Source organism: Poecilia reticulata, linkage group LG16 (genome assembly GCF_000633615.1).
Source record: "Poecilia reticulata strain Guanapo linkage group LG16, Guppy_female_1.0+MT, whole genome shotgun sequence".
NCBI classification, from domain to species: domain Eukaryota; kingdom Metazoa; phylum Chordata; class Actinopteri; order Cyprinodontiformes; family Poeciliidae; genus Poecilia; species Poecilia reticulata.
The window spans coordinates 4,726,960-4,748,805 of NC_024346.1; the positions used below are offsets into that span (position 1 = coordinate 4,726,960).

Sequence of the window (21,846 nt, forward strand, 5' to 3'; positions counted from 1 at the left end):
ATTTGTGACTCACAAATAAAAGTCAGTTATATATATATATATATCTTCAAGCTACATTTTTAAAATATAATGTTATATCACACTCTATATTCACCTTTATCATTTAGGAGAGGAGTACTATGTTCATTGTTACAGGATTTCACAATCTTGGCAATGAAAGCTGCTTAAAATATATATTTTTAAAGATTTCCATCGCTTTCACAGCAAACTGGGGTGAAAAAGGTCAACTTCAAGTGAAAACTGAGCAAGACATGCACTGCTGTCTTTTCACCCTCTCTGTAACATGCCTCTGTAGAGCAACTGAGATGAAGACGCTGTAAAGAGAACGAAGAGTTTGAAGTTTGCTGATCCTATACGCTTCTCCACATGTAGGTGCGTTCCCTTCACGGCTCGTTTTCCTGAATCCTTCCTGAATATCCTTCTTTCATTTGCCAGCTGAGAGGAAGAGCTGCCAAAGAGCCAGGAGACATTTTGAGTGTGTGGGCATGTGTGCGAGGAGGAGAGAGTGGAGCGATGGAGACTGATATCACATTTTCAAGGAGACTTCAGTGCACTCAACCTCTGAGTGTTTCTGTGTTTGCACAAAAGAAGAGGTTTATGTAAGTCGGCGCGAGACGGAGGGAAGGTGAGAGTGCGGGTAGGGAGGGAAATAAAAGGAGGATAACGGGATGCAGAAAGGACGAGGAGGGAAAATTATGTGCTGGTCTCTATGGCAACCCAGCTGAGCAGCAAACGGAGCAGACACGGAGCTGACATGTCATGCCTTCACAGGCGAGCTGAAAAAGAGAGGGAAAAATCCTCTTTAGCATCCAGCTCAACATTCCTCTTCTGTATTCCTGCCCTTGTTTCTCTAATCCCTCTACTGCCGTTTGTCTTTTTGAAAATTTATTTTCCTACTCACTGCCGCTCTTTCGCTGTCCTACTTCCCTTCGAAGAGCTCCAGCTGATGCACATCTCCCGCTTTTAGGTTGTGCAGCCAAATTGTTTTCACCTTGGCTTATTATTAAAATGAGGAAGGTGAAGTCATAAGTGAACTTAATTATCTCTGACAAGGTATTAGCACAACGGAGCTGTGACATTAGAAACTACGCACAGAGTTTGGTGAATGGCACACAGAAAAGTTACTAATAAACATTGTTTGCAGGTCATCCCTGCTGCAGTTAGTTGTCAAAATGAAAGTTTCTTTAAGCTAAAAATAATTTTCTCTCTCACTGTAGTGTAGTAACATGTGGTCTGCTGATGGAGTAGTGATGCCGGCAGGATCAATGAGCGTATTCACCAAGTCAAAGGAAATCAATAGTTACAACCTGGAGACGTTTGAGTCAGTGAGGAAAAGGAGAATGTCAACAAACAAGTTTCTGATCGTCATAAACACAGGAAGTAGGGTTTCTTCTCCTGCAGACTCTTTCAGCTGCTTTGCTTTTACCGACAAAAAAAATCTGACTTGCTTTTTTTTACCAATGCTTTAGAAAATTCATAAGTTGGTTTTATTCCTAGTATTTCTTTTTTCATTTTGCTCTAAATTAGTTCATTTCAAAGTGTTAGGCTGTGTGTAAAAAGAGGATATGTAAAGAAATGCTGAAAGTTAAAGTGTTAATATTGTCCAGTTGTGTTTTTCTTTTAAGACATATAATTTGAAACGATATATGAACAGCATTCAAAACACAATTGTCCAGCCTTCATCTGGTCATTAAATATTGATTTTAGAACCAGGGGGAAATTCAATCATCATTAATTTGTACAATATAGCAAAAGCAAAATGAGGCAATATCTGGTAGGTCTTCCAGGTTCCCTTCACTTTGCTTGTAAATAATATATTTGGCCAGTTAGACAGTTAGATGAACTTCTAATGACTTTATGGACATACTTGGTAAAGAATTCAGTCACAGCATATAGTAGTAACTACAGCTACTTTTAACTTCGTGCTTCCTCTGATCTCAATTTTAAACCCCTCAGTTATATAGACAATTACTAACTTTTAGATTTTTTTCACATTTTAACCACTTTCACACAGAAAAGTGTTGTAGAAACCACAGTTTGTAAGTGCTTACATGTGGTGACGAAAAAAAAAATATAAATAAATAAATAAAAATTAAATTAAATATATAAAAATAATAGACAACCAGACTGCAAAGCTCTGCTGCTATAGTACCATATTATATTCAGCTATCTTTGCTAAAAGCTTATAAACATGCATTTATTATATGCATTTGAATGCAGTCAACAATATCTGTCATGGTTGGATAGAAAAACAAAAACAAGAGTTTAAGAGACACAGAAACAGTAAATAAAGTACAAAGAGATGAAGCCCTATTGTGTTTTCATGGAAGTTAATGGGATTAAGATAAAACAAACAGATGATTTCTGATCTAATTAATACGACTGTTAGGGCACTATAAGACCAGCTCACAACATATTTTACTTTTGAACGACTTTTGTCTTAATCCCTGAAAAACTTTAAAGCCTCAAGCAGCTACAAAAAGGAAAAAAAAAGAGCCAAAGTTTTCAACAGGGATGGAACAGCTTCTACAATCAGGCTTGTTCAAAAGCTCCCAACACTTCTGTGGTTTACATGAGACGCCAGCAACAGTTATGAAGTCACCACACATCCCATTACAGTTTTATTCGCTCTCCAACCCGTCATTATCTATGTTGCCATGGCTGCCCACCACCATATGAGCAGTAATGTCAAAATCTAAAAGGACCACAGAAGAACTGGCACTGGGACAGAGAAAAAATAAGAATACAAGACAGTAAATCTGTTTTCCTAATTAAGCTAGAACATGGGTGTGTTTCATTCTATAGGAGTATATGGTACAAATAGCACTGCAGCACAACAGGATCTATGCTGTGTTGATTTTCTGAGGAAGAATGGAAAGTGACTAACAGGAATAAGCAGAGAGTAAAAAAATCAAGCTCCTCCTCTTGCTGCCTCCCTGTGGTTCTACTGGCATCTGGAGAAATACCCGGCTCCAGGTCAGAAACAACCAATCACAGCCAGGAGGAGTGTCTTACCGCTGTCAATTATGCTTATGTACGCGCTGCTCCCAACACATGCTGCTTGTGTTGCTGCTGTTAAATTATTGTAACTACTGAGGATACTATCTTATCCGTTGTTATGTAAACAGATATGATTGACTGTTTAATTATTTTTCAGGTCTCAAATAATTATATAATTGATTCATTATTAGTTGAAATTTGAATAAAGCCTTGAAAAATGTTTTCTATTTTATTAAAAATAAAACAAAGTAAACATTGTTTTCTGGAACCTGATTTAAAAAGTCAAGAAATTATCCAATATCTTAAGTTACCGTATTCTGCACACTATAAGGCGCACCGGATTATAAGGCGCACCTTCAATGAATGGCGTATTTTAAAACTTTTTTCACATATAATGCGCACCGCATTATAAGGCGCATAGAATAGACGCTACAGTAGAGGCTGGAGTTACGTTATGCATCCACTAGATGGAGCTGCAGTAAAGTGAATATCAATAAAACAGTCTGACTCCGGTCAGCGAGGAGAGCCTTCTGCGACTGGGCCGGGGCGTGGCCGGACGATGGTCACCCTTCTCCGTTCGCGCACAGCATGTTCGTGGAGAACGCGGTGCTACATGACCTGCAGACGACCTGATTCTAGACAGTCGGTAGGTAGATAGGTCAGTCAAACTTTACTAATAGATTACAAATCAGCGTTCTGACAACTTTCCCAGCATGCACCGTGCGCTTCTTCTTCTACGGGTGAAAATGAAGTCGGCGGCTGCTCACCATAGTTGCTAGACCTGCTGTGGCTCAATATTGGTCCATATAAAAGGCGCACTGGATTATAAGACGCACTGTCGGCTTTTGAGGAAATTGAAGGTTTTTAGGTGCTCCTTATAGTATGGAAAATATGGTAGGTCTTTGTTACTACATTGGACAGAGGCATTCTGGGAACATTTCCCTCTGTATTTTTAGATGTAACACATTGCGCAGATCAGCTTCTTTGTTTGCTTAGTTAGGACCTCTACCTTCTGGACATTTTACACAGAAATAGAATTTCAAATATATATTTTTTTAATACAGATTGATGTCTCATGAAGTTCTGGACTCAATATGATTTCTTAAAACTTTTGATCTATGGTCAACGTTGCCTCTTTGGCTGTAGAGAAAGAAAACGGTTATTTAAATATCCCATTTAGCAACAACCCAGATCCAGCATAGGAACTGGTCCAGTGGGAAAACACTGCTGGAGGTATGAAAGCTTCAGTTTTACCCGTAGGAGAGATGAAAGCTTATTGTTTAGCTGTAGGAAACATGAAGTAAGAACATAAGGAGAGCATTTTGACAAGGTCCTAGGAAGGTTAAAGGGGAAGAACCTAACAGAAGGTACGACCTAAACAACTGCATCTGAACTGACAGGAGAGGGTATGCAACAGCGTTGAATATATTAGCATTAAGTCCAGATTTGCATAAAAAATATCACTATTTTTAAACATGTCCTGCCTAAGGCTGATATTTTCTTATGCAAGGATTGCAGAGAAGGAAGAAAAGAACTAAAGAACTGAGTCGAGTATCCAGAAGCGGCTGGATGTGTGGCTAAAAGGCCAGCAGAGGACAGGAGAGACTCGGGATCTCCTAAAGAAAAAAAAATATCAGTAACACGAACCGCGATTCTGGCACTGAGATCCACATTTGACATTCTGTTTCCAAATAATTGGGAACTTTCTCATTCGCTAGGGGCTTTGGGAGGGAAAGGGAAACTACGGGTCAAGCTGAGGGAAAGATTAAAACACTGGAAAAGATTTTACAAGGTTGACAGAGAGAAGGAGGAAAGACTGGAGTTTGATCTCACCCGATTAGACATTTAAACAAGACAGATGGACTTTTTTAGATTTATTTATATGGGAAAAGATGTGCCCACCACTGAGTCAGAATGAGGTAAAACTCATGGAAAATAGCTACATAACTTAATTGGTTGCCATTGCAGAACTTCATTGTTTTAGTCTTTACATCACTGGGTGGAGAACCCTCAGAAGGGGCAATGCATCAGGGCTGGGGAGGACAAGGGAAAAAATATCCTGTAAACATTAGTTAAATGATACAATTTTACTGGAATTCATTAAAAAAAAACCTTGGCAGATTAAGCTAAGCTGTTCTTCACAGGGCTGGAGAAGTCTGGACAAGGTTTGAAAGACATAAAATGAAAACCAAGATCGATATCTTGAAACTCTTTTGGCTTTGCACCAATTTCCTATTTTCTCTCACACTTAAAGCTCGGTGTGTGTTCAAACCACCTTAGGGGAAATTTACATATTCACTGTCAACTGTGGTTGCACCTTGAAGGACACTGGCTTAAACTTGCAGCTCCTAATTTGCATTAAACTGAAGTCAACTCAAGGAAGTCAAACAGAGACCTGTAGTCCAAACAAAACTTTTAAACTCACAGTTATTGATCCTAAATCAAGATAAATTAGCAACAACATGGAAGCAGAAACAAATCAGCTTAAATATTTGAATAAATCAGTTTTCACTATGCTGACATCTTTCTTCTTCAAGGTCTGAGCAAAGCATCACAAAATCTACAAACAAATGACATTTGCCTGCTTTACAGACAGTGTGCTCTAAACGAACACTTACAGCAAAGAACATAGCTGAGCAGGAAAGTGAACTTGGTACGTTCTTGCATGCAGCTTGTGACATCTGGTTAGCAAAACATAAACACCTAATTTGGCTTATTTCTGTTTGCTTGTCACATTTACATATTGTTTCCCGCCGAGCTGTCTGCGCGACTCGGCTACATCCCATCATTCCTGCTGTTTTATACACACCGAGGCTGCTAACGACTCAAATGACTCATTCAGAGGAGATCTACGGATCCAACTGTACCCAAAACCTATTTGCATAAACCTCTGGATCCCTGGAGAGCAGTCACGACACCATAAACTGCAAACTAATTACTGATTCACAGATGGGTCCCTTGTCACATTTAACTGCAACCACTCGCTGAAGCTGAAAGGGGTGTTTTCAACAAAACTGCTCCGCTCATGACCCTGACAAGACGGCAGTAAATCAGCGCCACAGAAACTCTGTTTGCTATTAGGAGGTTAAATATGGACATAAACAACCTCTTACTGCACCAGACAATAAAAAATAGGGTGATTGCAGAGGCTTTGTCAATCAGGAGATTATTTATTTTGCAATTACTGGGAAAAAAAAATATATGATGTTTGGGAAACATATTAGCTGGAGAGACAGATTTTCACCAGGATTTACAACGTTCAGTGGAGAGAGAATATATCCAACAGGTTGAATATCGGGTTGGCATGCAAAGTGTGAAGTCAGGATACTTGGAATGACTTAACAAACAATTATCATGCAAACAATTCATTACAATATTATTATTGTAGGCACTGATACTGTGACAATGAGGATATGGTTATCATTGCACTTTAAAAGACTCAAACTAGATTTAGTTTGAACCATAAATAAATATGTTGATAAATTAAAGAGCTTCCTAAAAGAGTACACACCTTGTTGACATGCAAGGTTTTTGTAATGCTAAAAAAATTACACATAGCATAACAATTATCCCTTATTCTAAGGGAAAAACAAGAAATGTAACAAAGGAAAAGATATATTATAAAAAAGGCTGCAATACTCTACCTGCATAACTATGCAGAGTTAAACTGATTCTTTGTTTAGTCACATTTGGATTCTGTTTCAGCATCCATGCCTTTTGAGTTCACATCTACAATAAGTTCTAGTGAATATGATTACAGTCAAATGAAGTTCAGCTATCATAGGACTCTCCTGAGATTTGCAAAAATAATTTTCAGAGAGGCTGCAAAGAATCAAAAGGATCTAATTGAATAAAAGTTTCAATTAGATCCTAGTCAGGAGAAGGGTTTAAAAATGAACATCATTGCACATAGTCTATGTCACAGTGAAGGGAGTGACAGATAATATACAACATGTTCTTCCTTTATTGTCTTCATGATAATAAAGGACGATTCTCCCGAACTGGTTAAAGAGGCAGCCAAAAGACCAAACGTAATTGTGAAGAACGACAGCACTGGCTGTGTCCTCGCTCTCAAAATATGTTGGACAATGAGTTATGGTCTAATGAAATCAAACTTTGGGGTTCAGTTATTGGAATCTTAGTATTCACTGTGATTACAGATCACAGTAACCAGAAAAATGGCTAAAATCCATGAATAGTTGAATCTTCCTCTAAAAAAGCTTATAACTACCTGTTTTAGCAGTGAAAACACCAACTGCACCTTCACCTTAATATGCATTATTATGCACAATGGAAACTATCTTAGCACTACCACAGAAGTTACGGTTTTACTTATTTCAGTTTTTGGGGCTACAGCCAATCAGTGCCATAGAAAATAAATGGCAGTCCTAGATTGGCTGCTTTGCAAACACCAGCTTTTTGCATGTCAACTGCCATTGTGTGTGGCTATTTCAGATTTTAAACCTGCACTTACTTTTAAATATTTTAGATTCACTCTACAAAAAAAATCCACAAATAGGTGAATTACCCATTTAGAGTATTACTAGACATGGGGTCATTCACTACCAGCGAAACTATCAATGCTAACCGTACAAGTTGGTGGTGGTAGGATAATACTCTGTGGTTTATCTTCTTCAATAGGAACTGGGATTTTGGCGAAATGGAAAAATTATGAACAGTTAATGAACAGCAGTAATCAGGTGTCTGATAGAAACGTTGAGGCAAAGAGTACAGAATCTAGAAAAGTTGAAGTTGTATCAAAATAAATTTAATTATGTTCTCACACACTAATAGTTTTGCAAAACAGACAAATGGTAAATGTTGTCAATTCAAGATAAGGTATCCTGATATACTCCATCTAAAGAAGACTAAATCCTGAGGTCAAAAGCTTCAATTTTGTAATTTATTTTATCTGTAAACTGATTTTTTTGCTACTATATATGTAAAAGGTTTAAAAATAATTAACCATGATCTGACTTGACATTTTAACATCAGTGTGTAAACATGAGAGCCCCTGGAAGGAGTTTTGGTCTGACGATCTGCACTTTGCATTTATCATGTTGCCTTTATCTGCTGACATCTCAAAAACAAAATGGCCTCTGGAGACAATGAGAGTTGAGTGAAATCATAAGAAAACATATCTATCTTAAGCTTTACAAAACATTTCTTGGACTATTAGTCTCGGTAACATAACATTTTAAAACGTTAAAGAATGACGTAGCTGTATAACAGAACAAACCCAAGACCTGATAAATTCCTTCAGCATCTGGTTTTGTTCTGCAGCAAAGAAAAAAATTAACACTCAAATAAATTTTATATAAGTATATTATATATAATAGATTAAGTCCATATTGGTTTTTCTTCTAAAATAAGAGCATAAAGCAGTCAGAGGTATGAAAAGTTGACAAAAAGTAGAAACGGAGAACTGACCTCATTACAGCATACTGATGCAATAGCCATTTGAAAAGCTGTGAAAATCTGCTTTGACATGCAAACAGGTTTACAATCTCAGCTGTGAACTTCAGAGTCGAAGCTTAGATAACCTGCAGAGAGGTGCACACACAGCCAAAAGTTAATTTCAGCAAATGTTTTTGTGCGTTGTTAGGGATGAAGTAAGTTCACAAGATCCAGCTTGGCAAAAACAAACAGTCGCTTTGCATGTGCATGTGTGTCTGTGTGTGTGAGTCTGTGTGTGTCAGCCCCGGCCTTCTCAGCAGCCGTAAATCTTCCCTGTGTTTGACCTCTGACCTGATTCCACCTCTCGATGCTCTTTCACCTAGAATTGATCTCTAATACGCTCATAATCTTGCATGTGTTTTCATGACGCAAGCATGAAATCCCCCCAAAAATATGGACACAAACGGCTGTTGCTGCTCAAAGCTTCTCTTAATTACATCAAGCTGCAACACACGCGCACGCGCCAATAAATTTGACCTGGCTTGCCTGAGTCGTTTCCATGCTGGCAAGCATTATAAGGTTCTGACTCATTCTCTCACTCAGTTTCTCCTCCACCTCTTCTGCTTGTCTCCACTTCTCACTCTGTTTCAGTACATCTCTTCACTTCTTGTTGACAATTTTTTGTTCTCTTTACAAATGTTTGATCCTTCTGGCTCTTTTTCCCTGCCTTGGTTTCTTTATCTTGCTACATCTGTCTTTCTGACATACCATGGAGTCAAAAATGACCCGATTGCATTCACAAAAAGGCACTTACAATGCAAAAACTTTCAAATAACTACCCAAACTGACTGTGGACAGGTGTACAGATGAACAACAGGTGTGGGATGCTGGAAACTAAGAGGGACACTGCAGTGAAATGCAAGACAGTTTATAAAGCCGCTCAATACACAAATGTCTTTACATGCCAAACACCCTAAGTCACCCGCTCCCTCTGCTTTCTCTTTTCTTTCTCCAAATATGGTCCTGATTCTGCAGCGCCTGAGGAGGAAGTGGTTTATGACACTGTCAGATCACATCTGTGAGAGGGACAGAGGAGCCAGCGCTGGAGATGCCACAGATACTTTAAAGAAGAAGGTCTAGCTGGAGAAACTGGCCGAGGTTTGGAGCTAAAGTGCTCCAAGATGAATAATGTGAAAATAAGATCTTTAAACTGGTCCAGAATGTAAATATTTTTCTTTTACTGAGTGAAGCTTACCATGTCTGCATAGGATTTGTAAAAGAAAAGTACATCTTTGCTAAAATACAGAGGTGGCAACTTGTAACTCTAAATAATCCCCATTGACAGGCTCATAATTTTCCCTTAAAGGGGTTATGAAATGTTTCTTCCACATTCAAAGCAGCCTTTCTGGCTTTAGAAAAACTATGTTTATGTTTAGCTCTGTGCGCTCGATCCAATAGAGATGAAGATGACAGATGGCTTTCTTATGGAAGAGAAGCTTCATGACAAACTGCTCCGAAGGCTGACAGAATAAACGGAGTGAAGATGCACAGCGGTGTGCTTGGAGATGGACAATATGGAGCAAATTAGGATAACTGACCACCAGGAAAAAAAACAACAAGCCACCCAATAAATTGTCCCTTTAATTATTGAGGTAAGTGATAGTATTGTCATTTTGAGACAATTTTCAAGTAATATATTGATGTTAGGGCAATTTTCCCTTTATTTACTGGCACATATAAACATTAATGTATTTTCTCCTGTAATATTTCCTCCTTGCATTTTTTTTCCATCCTGCTTTCTCCTTTGTCCATTTTATTTTCCTCATGCCTTTTCTTTTTCCTTCTGACTCTTTGAGATGTAAATTGGAAAACAGGGAAGGAGAAATGAAGACGAGTCTGGTGAGCTACAATAAGAGTAATCTTTTCTCCTGTTGGTCAACTTCAAAGCTCTCTGTGCTGACAAAGTATATGGAACAGTATATTGTGCAGCTCTCTATTTTCCATTTCAGGGTATGACAATATTAAATCAATCTACAGTGACACTTAGACATACATTTCAATTTGTCTCTCCATTTTCTTATAAATTCCAATTTACCTGGATAAAATTCACTCCTACAATAAACCAACATCTGTATTTTATGTATGAAAGAGACAGTAAGGAACATGTGTTAAACTCAAGGCCCAGGGGCCAAATCTGTCTTTTTATGTGTGAGAATCACATCAATATATAGAAGCTCCAAGATGAAAGTAGTGTGCTTAAACATTAACTTATCAGTCAACATTTTGTGATTCCGACAATTCACATAAAACCAACAGATTCCTACACTTTTTCAAGCTGATGCATAATTGTGAGTTTATTGCATATTTTTCACAAAAATGGTCAAAAACATTGGGTTTGGTCATGTTAACTCCCACCTGCAGGTGGCAGTATTTCTTACTTCTACTACAGTCATGGCTTTTTTTTTTGTTTGTTTGTTTTGAGAATGAGTCAAATGTTAATATTTACAAAGTGCTTCAGTTTTTATAATGGCAATTTGCATATACTCCAGAATGTTATAAAGAGTGATCAGCTTAACAGCAATTAATTGCAAAGTCAATATTTGCCTAGAAAACAAACTTTATCCCCCAAAACACATTTCAACTCCATTGCAGCCCTGCCTTGAAAGGACCAGCTAACATCGTTTCAGTGATTGCTCCATTAACACAGGTGTGGGTGTTGATGAGGACGGGGCTGGAGATCAATCTGTCATGATTAAGTAAGAATGACACCACTGGACACTTTAAAAAGAGGCTGGTGCTTGGCATCATTGTCTCTCTTCTGTGAACCATGGTTATCTCTAAAGAAACACATGCAGTCATCATTGCGCAGCACAAAAATGGCCTAACAGGGACGAGTATCGCAGCTAGAAAGAGTATCGCAGCTAGAAAGATTGCACCTCAGTCAACAATCTATCGCATCATCAAGAACTTCTAGGAGAGAGGTTCCATTGTTGCCAAAAAGGCTCCAGGGCGCCCAAGAAAGACCAGCAAGCGCCAGGACCGTCTCTTCAAAGTGTTTCAGCTGCGAGATCGGGCTACCAGCAGTGCAGAGCTTGCTCAGGAATGGCAGCAGGCAGGTATGAGTGCATCTGCACGCACTGTGAGGCGGAGACTCTTGGAGCAAGGCCTGGTCTCAAGGAGGGCAGCAAAGAAGCCACTTCTCTCCAGGAAAAACATCAGGGACAGACTGATATTCTGCAAAAAGTACAGGGAGTGGACTGCTGAGGACTGGGGTGAAGTCATTTTCTCTGATGAATCCCCTTTCCGATTGTTTGGGACAACTGGAAAACAGCTTGTTCGGAGAAGACGAGGTGAGCGCTACCACCAGGCTAGTCTCATGCCAACTGTGAAGCATCCTGAAACCATTCATGTGTGGGGTTGCTTCTCAGTCAAGGGAGTCGGCTCTCTCACAGTCTTGCCTAAAAACACAGCCATGAATAAAGAATGGTACCAGAATGTCCTCCGAGAGCAACTTCTCCCAACCGTCCAAGAGCAGTTTGGTGATGAACAATACCTTTTCCAGCATGAAGGAGCACCTTGCTATAAAGCAAAGGTGATAACTAACTGACTCAGGGAACAAAACAGAGAGCTTTTGGGTCCATGGCCTGGAAACTCCCCAGATCTTAATCCCATTGAAAACTTGTGGTCAATCATCAAGAGACAGGTGGACAAACAAAAACCTAGGAATTCTGACAAAATGCAAGCCTTGATTGTGCAAGAATGGACTGCTATCAGTCAGGATTTGGTCCAGAAGTTGATTGAGRGCATGCCAGGGAGAATTGCAGAGGTCCTGAAGAAGAGGGGTCAACACTGCAAATATTGACTTGCTGCCTTAACTCATTCTAACTGTCAATAAAAGCTTTTGTTACTCATAATATGATTGCAATTGTATTTCTGTATGTGATGAAAACATCTGACATACACACATGAAAACCAGAGGGCAGCAGATCATGTGAAAATGTAATATTTGTGTCATTCTCAAAACTTTTGGCCATGACTGTATATTGTTGCCTCAGCCTGACTTGAGGGGTAGTTATTGTCTATAATCGATATAACGAATAACAAAAGGTCACATTTATCTTACAGCGCAAATATCACAAAATTTCTTGCAAATATTTCTAAATCAGTGATTCTTATTGCAAAAAAAATCACAAAAACAATTGTTAAATTTTAAGATGTGCTTATCAAATGGAGACACAGATACTTATTAATATTTTAACAGTTTTTGAGAACACTCATGATCTTGATATAGCCCAAAATGAAAATGATGTTTACATCCCTGCATTATTTTACATAACAGATAAAGGGCTGAATCTACAACAATTTGTGTTTCAGTTTAATTTGGTACATCTACAGCACAATTCTCAAGCTGAATTTGAGAACAAAGCTCAAATCTGAGGACGTTTTGTTATTATATAAGAGTGGAGCGCACTGTACTAAAGAGTTACAGTGAGCTGGTCTAAGGTCATAAACAGCAGTTCAAACATTTATCTCATGCTAACGAAGCAGCTTAAGTTAAGCTGCAAATGCCAACAAATACAAACACACACACACATACACAAGCACAAAACAAAATGAAAATGAGGAATAAATCAAATCAATGCTTCACATACTAACCCAAGTCACGTGTAATCCTACATGCAATCATGGCTTCATCCACAGAGGACCATATTGGTCAGCATCTGTGCCAGCGCTCCATTGACCCATATCTTGCTCTTGCCCAGAAGTCAAATGCCTCTCAGTATCTCTCTGACTCACTCTCAGGAGGCTCATCACTGCTACTAACTGCTGACAGACACCCCAAATGTGCTCTAAATATCATGGACACTGCTTTGTTTTTTATAATTACTGCATGTTTTCTGTTAAGAATAAAATATTCATTGTTTCTTTTATGGGTTGCACAGTGGCGCAGTTGGTAGAGCTGTTGCTTTGCAGCAAGAAGGTTCTGGGTTCGATTCCCGGTCTTTCTGCATGGAGTTTGCATGTTCTCCCTGTGCATGCGTGGGTTTTCTCCAGGTACTCCGGTTTCCTCCCAGTCCAAAAACATGACTGTCAGGTTAATTGGTCTCTCCAAATTGTCCCTAGGTGTGTGTGTGTGTGTGTGTGTGTGGGGGGGTGTGTGTGTGTGTGTGTGTGCATGGTTGTTTGTCCTGTGTGTCTCTGTGTTGCCCTGCAACATACTGGCGACCTGTCCAGGGTGACCCCGCCTCTCGCCTGGAACGTTAGCTGGAGATGGACACCAGCACCACTCCTGACCCCACTGAGGGACAAGGGTGTAAAGAAAATAGATGGATGTTTCTTTTACTCTCTACAGTTTTCAGTGTGTTTTAGTCTTTTTTTGCATCTTCAACACGAGTATTAATACAACAGTGGATTGATCTTTATGATAGGGTTTGTGAATCTTATGATCTTATGAAGCTTATGATAGTGAACATGGAGCTGTAGCTGTTAATTCCTCCAAATTATGGATTTTCTCCCATCCATGTTCGTGTGAGTTTTAGACCCATCTGTGGAAGCCCATTTTCCCTTTTAATATGGGAAAATGTCTTGTTATAAGTGAAATAATCTGCCAGAGAATCTAATGCTTTTTCTGATGAATATTATAGAATTATTGACGTAAAACAAGCTCCTATATCTTGCTGAAAAGTTATACTTGTAAGTTAGTTTTGTCTTATTTTAAGTGTACTAAGATATTTGCACTAGAAATGACATCAAAATACTTGATAAGATTTCGTGTTTTTCCAGTGTGAGCAATTCAAATTTTCCAGGTTAGAAGTAAGAAATTCCAACCTTCAGGTACAAATTTAATGCACCTGGAAAGACACAGCCAGACTCACACTCAGGGGTGACAGGCTGGCAGACGCCACTCAGTGTAATCCTTCAGAAACTGCATAAAGCAAAAATAATCGCATCAAATCAACTCAGCTTATGATAGAAATGCTGTCTTCTGACATGCAGAGCTTGGGGTTAAAAGGACAGCTATAGGATGAAGGTCGTGTCCACAACAGGAGATAAATCTCTTAGTCCTGTTGTCCTCTGACTTGAGGTCCCCTGAGGTCATAAATCCTTGACTTTGTTCTTTTATTGCTGGTAGATCTGACCTCTCAGGGATATTTGTCTTCGCAGCATTTTATTTTAATTCAGTGCTTTTTGAATTTGTGAGAGAATTGCATAGACGTGTGAACTAATTAATATCAGTATCATCTGTTCCAGTCAGGAAGCTGCTTGCCATTCTGCATAAATCTGCATGGTAATCTTTGCAGCTGCTCACTAATTGGAAATCTTCCTTCAGTGATTGGTTGGTTCATCCATTTTATGATTATGGGAATTGCATTCTAAATCATCTTTTAATCTGATAGGGCCTGTCACTGTCTTCTGTGTTTAAATGTACAGCAAATCTAATTTTCTAATATTTTCAAGCTCAAACCAATCATTTTCTAACCTGATGCTGACAAAAGAAGACTTTCAGTACAGACTGTCCTTTCATTAAATGCAAATTCAGGACAGCAGCCCCTCAGTAGTCACAATCAGAGTATTAGAAATCACTGGCAGCAGATATCACCTTCCCCCCCAATCTGCAGCAGCTCTAATCCTGACTCAAGACTCCACAGACACACTCTCATTGTTAAAGGTGACCTATTCTGCTTCCTTTTACATGTTAGGATAGGTCTATGGGCTTCACAAAACATGTTCATTACATTTTTTGTACCAAATTCTTTGATAATGAGATTTCAGTCTGGTCAGTTTTGCCTATTTTGAGCTCCTTTCAGAACAAGCTGTTTCAGGGCCACTTTAAATCAAAATAAGCTGCTGCTGGCCACACCCCCTTCTCAATGTTTACACTCACACGTGAAAATGGCTGCAAACAAATACAAAATTATACAACCGTATATTTCTGAAAACCAACAAGAATGCAGCAAGTGGTTTCTCAATGATAAGTCAACAACAAAACATTTCTCTTTCCCAGCAGCCATTGTACAGCAAATACAGCAGTGAAACCAGCTGAGCAAAGGTGCTGGAGCTCCACTGCTTGGGTTGCTAGGTAACGGGGCAGGGCTTGGTTAGGGTTGCTAGGTAACGGCGCAGTGCCTGTCAAATGTGACTCAACAATTAACTTAATCACAAAAATGGATGGAGGGTTTTTTAAAGTGCCTGGGTTGTTTTTAGAAGAAGCTGAGAACCAAATGAAAGTATAAAAACCACTAAGTGTGTTGGCTAAGCATAGAGTAGATCTGAATGCAATCTCTGATCACAGCATATTTTTATCAATTGTTCTCTTAATTTAACAGTAACTTTTTACTGCAGTGACTCTACTGAACCCTGGGTTCATAAAAGAACTGGACTGTTCATGGACAATTTGAAAACACTGGGGGTGTGGGTGGGGTAATATCTAAAATCAACTCTCTTGAGCTTTACATCATGCTATAATTATATTCCCTCATCCCAAACATACTTGGAGCGCTGCTTTGATTCTTTCATGCATATTTGTTAATCTTTCTAGGATTCCTAAATGCTTCCTTCGCACCTTCCCCACTTAGCTCCTCCAAATTAGTGGCACCATCATTAAGCAAACACCTGGTGTGCATATGCTGAGCTCCTCATGCAAACTTCTCATTTACAACTTTCCTAAGAAAAGTTGCAAATGTGAAGCATTTTTGTGGTGATGTGCTGAAGACAGAGTGTCAGAGAAGGAGCTTCTTAAAGAGACAGAGGACTAATTTCAATGTGTTAAAATGAGAAATCAAATTCCTTTGAAGTTATGTTTGAGACATACAGTATTTTTATACCAACTGAAAGTAATAGTTTCTTGATTGTGTCTGGAAAATACATTCTTTTTTTTAAAAAAGTATACATTTGTGAATAAATTAAACAAGGTGAGTTTTGTACCTGCAGAAAATCTCCTCGCCATCCAGCTGGTAGCACTGTCCTCCGTTGAGGCAATAGTTGGGCTGCATCTCACAGGCAGAGCGGCAGCTTCCATTGATCAGCTGGTAGCCCACTCTGCACCCATTAGGCGAAACGTTAGGTGCAGCACCAGGATATGGTCCCCCAGGGATGAAGGATCCAGACCCAGGGACCCGAGGCCTGGAGCGAGCAGGAGACCCCGCAGCCTCTCTGAGGTCTTCCTCGGTCTCATAGGCATCGGTTGTGGTGCTGTAGCTGTACTCGTCAACAGTGGTAGTCATGCCGTCGTCATAGGGTGTAAGGTAGTCGTAGTTTTCTGGCATTGCCCAGGAAGTTGCCTCTGCGCCTTGCAGCTCGTGGGCCAGAGATGATGGAGAGGGAGGGGCGAGGTTAAGGTTACGCCCACGAGAGGATGGATCAAAGAAGTCCACGTGAAGGACGTCCAGGTTGGAGGGGTGGGTGGCAGCTGCTGGCGGGGCAGTAGTGGTGGTGAGGTGGTCCAGGTCAAACATGGCAGTTTCCTTGACATGGATCCAAGGTGGGTCGGTATGTGGCAGACCCTCCTCCTCTTCATCCCCTTCTTCCTCTCCTTTCACGACGTCCTCTCTGAGTGGGTTGCCAGGCAACAGAAGATCCGTCTCAGCCGAATCGGGGATGATCTGGGGCGTCGCTGCCACGCTCACTTTCTCCACCGTGGGAGCAGGAAACATGCCGCTGCTCTCAGCGTCGTCCTTGTCGTCGCGAGGCATACGACCCGCCCTCTGGGTCACGGAGCCGGTCGGAGCAGAAGTGGCAGAGGTGCTCATCCCGGTTACTGTTGCCATGACATCATTAACCTTTACAGGGCCGTCCTCCTCTTCGATGACTGGAGAAGTGGTATTGACTTTATTGTCTGGCTCAGTAGCATTTACACCAAGAACCATCCCTGCAAAGAGAGAAAAAAGTCTTTTAGTATTGTTTGACAAAAAAAATACTTACACCATGAAGCACAATGTCAAAAGTTTTTTTTTTTTTTTGGTTTGTAAATAATTAGAGCTGCCTATTGTTTCACTATGTTAAAGACTTGTCAGCTTGTACAAATCCCACCTTATAAATTCAATCTTGACAGGAAGATTTGTGAAGATTTCTAAATGCAACAAAATTCACACTGATTTTGATTTATTCTAACAAAAGTTGTTTGTGTCAACTACAGAAAATAATTGTAGTTCTTAACTTCAACTACATGGTTAAAGACAAAGTGGAACAAAAGGACAGCACACTTACACGTGCCCTATTTTCAATTATTCTTTTTAATCGTGTGGGAACTAAAGGCGCATTGCTGCAGTTTTCGGAGACGAATCCAACTGTGTTCTTGCCAAATAAAAAACTCTCAGCAGCTCAACGGGTGGTCTGGGTTCTGTCTGCTTCTATTCTTAAGGATGCTTCATACATTTTTAAAAGAAGAGAGAAAGCTGGATTGGAGTTGCACCATGAAAGCACCCACACTCTGCTCCTATAAAGCTGTGCTGCTGGGACGTGCAGAGAACAAAGTCTGGCACCGTCCAGAAAAAGATGCTGCCTTGATGGCAATGTTTGCCAAGTGAGAGGTCCACTATAGCCCACCACATCATTAGAGATGCTTTAAGAAATCAGAGATGGTTCTTTTACCAATCAGTGAACATACCGCAAGAAAGAACTAACAACAGTTTGCAGTGTGGAAGCTGTTACTTTGGGAGGAGGAATCAGTTACTGATTTTTGTTATCAGCTGTGTTTAGATTTAAGAAGGCATTTGAAAAAGAAACTGTATCCTCTACAGAAAGTACAAACATGTATGTAGTTCACTTATACTGCAAGTAAGTGATAGTCAGAGAGTAAGAATTTCACCAGATAACAGGAAGCCAGAATAAAAAACAGCAAAGTTGTTTCTTTTTACCATTTTATCTTTCAGTCTCTGTCTGTTATGCACCAGGCTGGATGTGGAAACTGCTACTAAAGACAGCATAAAACCCCAACTCCATAATCATTTTGTCTTTGTTTTATATAATGCTTAATTATTTCTCTTCTGCCATGAGTGGTAATTAGTTATTTATAATTAATGGTCACTTATGGAAGAAAAGCTAGAAAAAAAGTATTTGTTTGCTCATGAAAAGAAATCAGAACTAGTCAAAAATGTGTAACGTCAAATCTGTATAGAAATCTGTCACGAAATAATGTGAAACTCTGTTATACAATAAATAATAATAATAATAATAATAATAATAATAATAATAATAATAATAATAATAATAATACAAATGCAACCCTTACACCATCAAAACCCCTGAGTTTTATCTAAAAATTCACTGTCAAATTTTCCTAGGAACTAAAAACACTGAAAGATTAACATATGTGACACCAGAAATGTCTTTATGTCTGCAGAGTATAACAGATACTGAAAAATAATTATAAATGAAAAATGAAATCTGGGAACCAGAAGCTTAAAATGAATGAATGATTTCAATATAATCTAAATCCTCTAATACCCAGAGCAAACTGTTCTAATAAAGAAAACATGGAAAAACAGCCTACAAACAAAATTTCACTCAATTATTTTTGATTATGATTTAAACCATCATAAAAAGTTCATGATGGTTTTTTAAATGGTACAAAAACAAAAAAACCTTAGCATTTTTTCATAATCTCTGATTAGAAGACAAGTCTAAAATCTGAAAATGAAAAGCAAAACAACAAAACTAAGAGTAATTTAACACAACACTAAAACATAAACATTACAGGAAACTGTTATGTTATGTCATTCATTGTGATTCTTTCTTTAAAACACCTCCTTGTCAAGCATCCCCTGGTTTGCCACATTGTTACTTCTTGCTTTAAACTCTTGCAGATTACTTCTGGGGGATGAAACAAATTAAAATGACACACAATTGGCTGTATCCTCCAGTTGATTACTTCATCTGATGGCGGCTCGGGGACCCATGCAAACAAAAAAGCAGCTTTTAGGGTCGCTCCCACTTCTGGATTAAAGGAATAATTCACTAATGTACTTCAATGGCGTGTATCTGGGATTAGGGATTACTGGTTTGAAGAGGGAATGGATTTTGGGGTTCACTTTAGGGATGGGGGCTGATGATCTCAGAGAGACTCAGACAAAACAATGTCTGGACAGATGTAGGAGAGCTGTAACCTAAATAAGAATAGATAACACCAAATAAACTGATCATCAACAGATATAACTGTAACAATGGTCCCCAGTTGTTTTCACAACTCGTAGTCCAGTCAGAATCGCAGCGTAACTCAGCTGGTACTGTTTGCTTCACGCTGCACAGTGTCAAACAAATCAAACACTTAGAAAGACCTGTTTCTCAACTTGTCCAGTGGTGGCGCCGCACCAAGAACCACTGAAGGAAACAACATAAAAATCCCAGAAGAAGACATGAGAGCAACTTCCTTCTTCATGAAATGCAAAGAAAAATAGAGTCAGATTTTAGCAGGTGGAGGATTTTATGATATATTTCTCCCGCTAGAGCGACTTTGGTTGTATTTACCCAGAATGCTCTGCTTTTGGAGCATCTGCTTGACGTTCACACATGCATTCGAACCAGACCAGAATTCATGTCAACCGAATGAAGATCTAGGTTTGACTTTCCATTCGTTTTTTTTGTTTGTTGTGTTTTTTTTGTTGTACTTTATGGATAGCCTCAGTTAGCAAAACATCCTCATTTGTTCTAATGAAAACATTAAAAATGTTTGCATTCGAGACACAATAATTTACCAAACTACACATTTAGCAGCCAATAAGCCTATTTGGATTTTATGGTTTCATATTAATCATCTGGAGGATCTTTGAACATGTTTCTTTATTTGTGAACATTCTGTACACATCTCAGCAGGAAGGATTTACCTCGACTGGCAAGAAAATAAAATCAAGGACCTCCTGTGAGTTGGCTTTAAACATAAATTTGTAGGTTTAAAGAGTTTTTCTCTATCACGCTGAGCTAATCAGCTTCTTGTGCTCCAAGGGTAGAAACCCTGTGAACATCAGCCTTGGTCTGGATGTTGATTCTTGTACTCTTTTAGTTCCAATTTCTCTGCCTAAAACCAGGTCATAATTAACTTCAGCAGTTAACGCTTCTCTATTTCACCTTTTTTAAACACAAACTGCCAAAAAATCATATAATTTGTCTTCTGACAGGCTTATTTATTGTACTTATTTATTTTTTGCCAATTCCACTCAGGGGCTGGATTTATGCAAAAATAAATATCTACCGAAAGGTCCGTTAGGAATGTTTACTTTGAGCAAACGTAAGCCTAATTTTAGGCTACATATTAATAACTTGAGTTTATTTTTTCTGTGTTAGTGAGCAGAACCAAAAGAGCTAAACGGATGTTTAGCTAAGGTTTCATAGACTCGACAGCTTGAATAAACACTGTAGTGGGTCGGGCTACCTTGTAGTGTCAAGACAGATTTGGTAAAAAAAAAAAAACAATAAGGGAAAGTTAGCTATTACTTCAACAACTCACTTTTTTAACTTGGCACAACAAACTCAATCCAACTGAGGCACCAAATTGGACAGACTGCAACAAAAAATCTATAAAACATATTTTTACACTAACTGTTCCAACTTCATTATTCAATGTCTAAAGAACAGAAAACTATATTAATACTATAACATTATAGTATTAATAATGTTAACATAGCTATTAGCATTAATAGCTATGTTAATAGCTATTAACATAGCTATTAACATAGCTATTAACATAGCTATTAACATTAATAGCTATGTTAATAGATAGCTATTAACATAGCTATTAATGTTAATAGCTATGTTAATCTATGTTATTAGCTTCATTTCTGTCTGCAATAAAATCTGTTTGACTGATGTTTAACATAAAAAAAGATCATTATACCCACAAAATAAACCATCCAACATATGAGCAAAAGTAAAAATTAGAAGTTCCTGTTTCAGATGGGCAAAAAGTAACCAGTGGTTGGGGGTTCAAGCCATCATGATCTCCTGCTGTGAGCTGCAAATGCACTGCTGGTCCCATAAGAAGCTTTGTTTGATAACCTCCTCCTAACAGCATATGTGAGGATCATTGCTGACTGCTGTTAAGTTTAGTCTTGATAATATGTTTGTCAATGCAGGGGCAACTCACTGGGTACAACCTTCACTAAAGTTATGAATGCATGTTCTGGAGAGAATGATGTGGAAAAACAAAACCAGCACAGCTTTTTGAGCCTCTTTAACTGCAGTTTATTTTCCCATTTCCCTTGCCAGTCACAAGTTACAGTCTATATAGCCAAGTTTATTTCTATATCCCATTTCAGCAACAAGGCAATTAAAGTGCTGTGCACCATAAAAACACAACACAGTCAGCAATTATGAAGCAAGCAGTAATCATCTTCTTTTGTCAAATGCCATCATCAAAATGATCAAATTGGATGAAATTCCTATACACAGGAATTAGCTGCTAAGAATTTTATCATTTTGAGATGGCAAAGTGACATAACAACTTAACAAAAATGT

General features: G+C 38.8%; 1 protein-coding gene across 9 annotated transcripts in view; it reads right to left on the bottom strand.

Annotated features, from left to right (window-relative positions):
* Nucleotides 1–21,846, bottom strand: part of cspg5a (chondroitin sulfate proteoglycan 5a) — a 56,160-nt gene that overhangs the window by 18,513 nt on the left and 15,801 nt on the right. For all 9 annotated transcript variants that reach the window (XM_017309523.1, XM_008430903.2, XM_017309524.1 and 6 more), the window contains exon 2: nucleotides 16,324–17,266. In XM_017309523.1, the coding sequence (XP_017165012.1) occupies nucleotides 16,324–17,266 (943 nt within the window). The remainder of the gene's footprint in view (nucleotides 1–16,323; nucleotides 17,267–21,846) is intronic.